Source organism: Scardinius erythrophthalmus (genome assembly GCF_964197995.2).
Source record: "Scardinius erythrophthalmus genome assembly, chromosome: 12".
NCBI classification, from domain to species: domain Eukaryota; kingdom Metazoa; phylum Chordata; class Actinopteri; order Cypriniformes; family Leuciscidae; genus Scardinius; species Scardinius erythrophthalmus.
This window is the reverse complement of record NC_138232.1, coordinates 43,249,939-43,256,278: the sequence shown is the minus strand read 5'-3', so window position 1 is coordinate 43,256,278 and position 6,340 is coordinate 43,249,939. Positions and strand designations below refer to the sequence as shown.

General features: G+C 48.5%; 1 protein-coding gene across 1 annotated transcript in view; it reads right to left on the bottom strand.

Annotated features, from left to right (window-relative positions):
* LOC308699781 (protein CutA homolog) overlaps nt 1–6,340 on the bottom strand; it is a 12,295-nt gene extending 5,955 nt beyond the window's left edge. The window contains exons 1-4 of the mRNA XM_081380778.1: nt 6,210–6,340; nt 5,990–6,106; nt 5,612–5,654; nt 2,891–3,039 (exon numbers count right to left, since the gene is read on the bottom strand). Of these exons, the coding sequence (XP_081236904.1) occupies nt 2,891–3,039; nt 5,612–5,641 (179 nt within the window). The 5' untranslated portion in view covers nt 5,642–5,654; nt 5,990–6,106; nt 6,210–6,340. The remainder of the gene's footprint in view (nt 1–2,890; nt 3,040–5,611; nt 5,655–5,989; nt 6,107–6,209) is intronic.

Genomic DNA, 6,340 nt, shown 5'->3' with positions numbered 1-6,340 from the left:
GTCGGACTCGGGGTGCGTCGGACTCGGTGTGCGTCGGACTCGATGTGCGTCGGACTCGGTGTGCGTCGGACTCGATGTGCGTCGGACTCGGTGCGCGTCGGACTCGGTGCGCGACGGACTCGGTGCGCGTCGGACTCGGTGCGCGTCGGACTCGGTGCGCGTCGGACTCGGTGCGCGTCGGACTCGGTGCGCGTCGGACTCGGTGCGCGTCGGACTCGGTGCGCGTCGGACTCGGTGCGCGTCGTGTCGTCGGACTCGGGGTGTGTCGGACTCGGGGTGCGTCGGACTCAGTGTGTCGGACTCGGGGTGTGTCGGACTCAGTGTGTGTCGGACTCAGTGCGTCGGACTCAGTGTGTCGGACTCAGTGCGTCGGACTCAGTGTGTCGGACTCAGTGTGTCGGACTCAGTGCGTCGGACTCAGTGTGTCGGACTCAGTGTGTCGGACTCAGTGTGTCGGACTCAGTGTGCGTCGGTGCGCGTCGGACTCGGTGCGCGCTCGGTGCGCGTTGGCCCTCATTTATCAAAAGTGCTTACACCAAATTTCCAGCGTACACCTGGCGTACACCCAAAACCACGGTGACTTTGAGATTTATCAATATGGACGTTAGCGTACGGCACGCTCAAATCCTACGCCAGCTCAGGAGGTGGTGTACGCACGTTTTGAGTGCGGGAATGCGCAGAAAAACAATTTCTAACACCACAAAACGCACTGACAAACTAAAACATAATATATTATGACCCACTGTAAAAAAACAACAACACAGTAATTATAAACTTCAATGTTTAATTTGTGTGAATTTACCAAAGCATTTGAATTGTAGACATATGTATTCCTTAAGTTGCGAGCCTGTGCGCTTTACCTGACGTTTCAAGCCTTGTTTATACTTTCGCCTGGCCCCGCAGCGCGAGTCTCCGCAGACTGCGCGCGCACCTCCCCAAACGGACGAGGCGTTTATACTCGACACGCTCGCCGTTGTACTATTCTTTGAAACGATGGTTAGGCCAGGGTTAGGCCCGGCAGGTGTGCACGGACTGGGTTTAGTAATGAAAGGCTTTCAATGACCAAAAAAATAATTCAGACTGACAAAATAATAAAAATGCCATTCTTCTTATTTTAAATAATAATAAAAATAATAACGAAATTATTCTTATAAATAACAATAAGCATCATTAATAATAAAAATCTAGAAATCAATTTTGTTTCTTTCCACTTCCCTGGTTTCGCTTTCTCTTTCTCAAAGAAGTTTCTCTTCTTTGCCGTCTTCCGTGTGTCCATGGCGTAAAATGAGGGCGTGGGGGAAGCGGAGACTTGAATATATAGGGGCGTGTTATTCTAATGACGATCGATTTCAGCCGCGGCATTTATCAAGGGCAGGTATTGCGTACACCAGAATTTCAAAGGTACGCACAGCTTCATAAATCAGGCGATGAGAAGAGTGTAAGCATAATCTTACGCCAATATATACGCCTATTTCTACGCAAGGTTGATAAATGAGGGCCAGTGTGTGTCGGACTCAGTGTGTGTCGGACTCAGTGTGTCGGACTCAGTGTGTCGGACTCAGTGTGTCGGACTCAGTGTGTCGGACTCGGTGCGCGTCGGACTCGGTGCGCGTCGGACTCGGTGCGCGTCGGACTCGGTGCGTGTCGGACTCGGTGCGTGTCGGACTCGGTGCGTGTCGGACTCGGTCTGTGTCGGACTCGGTGTGCGTCGGACTCGGTGCGCGTCGGACTCGGTGCGCGTCGGACTCGGTGCGCGTCGGACTCGGTGCGCGTCGGACTCGGTGCGCGTCGGACTCGGTGCGCGTCGGACTCGGTGCGCGTCGGACTCGGTGCGCGTCGGACTCAGTGCGCGTCGGACTCAGTGCGCGTCGGACTCAGTGCGCGTCGGACTCAGTGCGCGTCGGACTCAGTGCGCGTCGGACTCAGTGCGCGTCGGACTCAGTGCGCGTCGGACTCAGTGCGTGTCGGGGACTCGGTGGCCGTCGGACTCAGTGGGTGTCGGGGACTCGGTGGCCGTCGGACTCAGTGGGTGTCGGGGACTCGGTGGCCGTCGGACTCGGTGGCCGTCGGACTCAGTGGGTGTCGGGGACTCGGTGGCCGTCGGACTCAGTGGGTGTCGGGGACTCGGTGCGCGTCGGACTCAGTGGGTGTCGGGGACTCGGTGGCCGTCGGACTCAGTGGGTGTCGGGGACTCGGTGGCCGTCGGACTCAGTGGGTGTCGGGGACTCGGTGCGCGTCGGACTCAGTGGCCGTCGGACTCAGTGGCCGTCGGACTCAGTGGGTGTCGGACTCAGTGGGTGTCGGGGACTCAGTGGCCGTCGGACTCAGTGGGTGTCGGACTCAGTGGGTGTCGGGGACTCAGTGGGTGTCGGGGACTCGGTGGCCGTCGGACTCGGTGGCCGTCGGACTCGGTGGCCGTCGGACTCGGTGGCCGTCGGACTCAGTGGGTGTCGGGGACTCAGTGGGTGTCGGGGACTCGGTGGCCGTCGGACTCGGTGGCCGTCGGACTCAGTGGGTGTCGGGGACTCGGTGGCCGTCGGACTCAGTGGGTGTCGGGGACTCGGTGGCCGTCGGACTCAGTGGGTGTCGGGGACTCGGTGGCCGTCGGACTCAGTGGGTGTCGGGGACTCGGTGCGCGTCGGACTCAGTGGGTGTCGGGGACTCGGTGGCCGTCGGACTCAGTGGGTGTCGGGGACTCGGTGGCCGTCGGACTCAGTGGGTGTCGGGGACTCGGTGCGCGTCGGACTCAGTGGCCGTCGGACTCAGTGGCCGTCGGACTCAGTGGGTGTCGGACTCAGTGGGTGTCGGGGACTCAGTGGCCGTCGGACTCAGTGGGTGTCGGACTCAGTGGGTGTCGGGGACTCAGTGTGCACCTCATGCTCCTCAGTACCTGGCCAGCTCTTTGGCCACCGTGTCGTTCGGGCAGGTCACGAAGGCCGCCGAGTGTGTGCCAGACGAGTGTGTTTCTGTTGCCATGGAGAACGAGCGCGATCCGATCCACCGCAGCACCGGCAGCATCAAAACACCTGACAGGAGCGACTGAACAAACCACACACACACACACAACGTTAAAGGGATCCCAGACAGCAACATAGTGTCGGCCCAGATCCGGCCCACATCCGGTACACATGTGCCTCATCAGAATACACACACTTGCGGTCTTGGCCTCTTGAGAGTGTGTGTACACAGGGAGTAAGTGTGCAAGACTGTCCCACGTCTTAAAAATGTCAAATGGTGCGTTCAAGACATCTCGTGAAGATCGTAATGAACAGTGGGAACAGTGGGATACAAGTGGGATTTTCTTTAAGCCCCGATCTTTACGAGCTGTGGGCGTGTCAGTGAGAAACATGGCGGAATAACACAATACTTACAGGATTTAGCAGTGATATTATCAAGCCTTTCTATTTACAGCGAAGCTTATCACAGAATATGAGGCTATTATATTATAGCCTATAACATGCTGCAGTGGCGGCTACATACATGAATATAAAAAATAAAAAAACAAAGCCCACCTGACAAAAGCACATTTATTTATTCTTAATTTTCTAGAACTAGAGTTTAAGAACCTTGCTGTATTTTTCTGTAATTAATTAAGAGAAAGTACACTGCCATCTTACTCCGACGACTTGTCCGCCGTTGTAAACACGACTTCCCAACTCGCAAGTACGAACTTTTGTGCTATACTGGTTATGTTGTGTGTTAAACGAGTGCAGTGCTGTGGAAAAGAACTTCCCCCTGGGGACAATAGAGTTAAAGTTAAACTTCCCAGGAGGACTTGAACGCACCAAAAGTGCAGTGCCCTTAATGCACACTAAACACACACTGCGCTAAGCGTATCCCATCATGCATTATGTTCGGGAACTCATGTGCTCCGAGATCTCGGGATGTCCAGGAAAACATTCCACTGTAATTTAAATTAATTAGATGCATATAATTTGGTAAAGACATTAAGTGTTGTACATTTTATTTGTGCAAAGATAAGTATAGTGTGTGTAGGCCTATTTTGTACAACATTTGCAATTGTTTTTATCACTTAGCCTAACTATAGTTCATTTCTGTAAGTGAGGAGAGCAAAATAAAGTAAACTGTGACATATTATACCCATTCTTATATATTCTTCATTCAGTGACTACCAGTAAAACTTTGGGCCCAAAAATGATTGGGACACTTTGAGCTGATCATGTTTTGCTGAAGTGTGTTTTCTTTAATTGCTAATGCTCTTTTCACACACAGACTGAACACAATGAAGCATTGCTTGGTGATTGGTTGAGCTAAACTGGTATTATCTAATTGTGTAGTTAAATTTAACAGCTGACAGATATTCAACATAATTCATGTGTGAGACAGTCTAACAGAAGGACGGACAAAACCAGTCAAATATCAACTGAGTTCATAACTCTGAGTTCTGCTCATATTTTATTACCATTTTCTAAACTATAGCGAATAAACTGTGATAATGTGAGAAATGTTGAAGGAGTCTGAATACATTTAGGTTTGCCTGTAATATGTAGGCCAGTGAAACTATGGGTTAGCCAAAGCTGTGGTGTCATGTAATCAAAATCACATGACCTCTCAAGTTTCCAGTCATATATGAGGGTATTATCATCAGACGACCCAAATGTCAGTGACAGAGTTTTGACTTTTTGAATTAAGGAATATAAATTAATTTTAAACAAAACAATCCTGCCACGTTTTGGCCTAATGTGCTTATGAAATGTTTGTCCATCAAAAAATAGTATCACTTTGCATGTATAGACTATATTTTTATTAAAAAATTTTAAGAGTCCCACTTTAGGAAATGTGGTTTGGAAAAGTGGGACAGTGTGATCAGCCTAAAGTGGGACAGTACTTCAGTCAGTCAGAGATGGTTATTTACAGGGTTTTAGTGTTGTTATACAATATTATAATGCTGTTACTGCAGATGTTTAAGGTTTGTTCAAGATTTTGCTTCTTTTTTAGTATATTTTGCCTAGGGTATGCTTATTGCCGTTGTATGTGTTTGTTAAGATGAACTAGAGAACAGTCAGGAATTCTGACTACATTTAACTCTTTATCTGTCTACACAACATAACACAGGCCTATGAAAATAGATGTTTAACGTCTTGATAATCAATGCATCAAAACTATCATAATGTATTATTTGTCTGATGAAGTTCAATTATCCGTGTTTCATCCACCCTTAACCAGGAGAATTGCTAACTTAAGAAGATTTTGCTATTCCACTTGAATCTGTGGTTTTGGCCCTTTCGGTGCCCCACACTAGGGAACTGCAGCTCGACTCAGGCGACTTGCACTAATATGCCTATCATTTCTTTTATGAATGTGTTTTCTGCATTTTCTTGTTTAATTTGATTAGGACACATCCTGGTTTTTTTTTTTAAATGGTATTGGATGTGGATTTAATGTTTTGGCTACACATCGCAATATGTCACAGAAATGCAAAAAATGTCCCATATTTAGGGCAATTCCTCCTATAACTGGGGCTGTGTTCGGCTGAAAGATGAGAGTCATACACACATAGGATGGATTATTATGAGTAAATGATGGGATAATTTTCATGTTTGGGTGAACTATCCCTTTAACACACACACACACACACACACACACTCACCAGACAGAAGAAGCTCAGCGCTCCTCGCATCAAACCTCTTCACCTGTGCAGGTAAAGCAACACTTCAGACTTTAGTTCAAAACCTCGGTTTCACTTGATGGATGTGCATGCATCTCTTTTCCATACAACAACAGTTTGTGTCTGTAAATCACCATAAAGTGCATCACAACATTTTATGACGCTTTTATTTGGTTACTTTTGTGTTTGTTTATGTAGTCTGGAAAAGAGCTCGAGAAACACACTAACATCAGTGAACACTGAGCTCACGCAGAGCTGTTATGCGTTTAAACGTTCACTTCATCACTGTAAAGCTGTTTATAAGTCATTAGAACGAAGAAAGTAATATAATAATGATGAAAATAAGCATATCTCGCTCACCTCGCAGCCACTGTCTCTGCCGTAAAGCGCCCGCGATTGTCGTACAGAAGCAGTGCCAGAGCCGCCGTAAAGCGAGACTCCGCAGTCAACACACAATAAGCGTTATGCTTCGGTTCACTGGGGAAGAGACAAAATACTGTTTTTAACGAATGTCAGTGCAAGACAGACGTCAGTAAGTCGTAGTTTGCCACTATTTATCTATGTTTGGAGTTTACATTACCGCAGTTTTAGGCGAAGTCGCGGGAAATCGAGTTCCCGGAAGTAAAAACTCCATTCATTTTCTCCATATGGAAATTGATTTTTAACAATAACTTATAAACCATTTAATACAGTCCTATTGTGAGTTCCAAT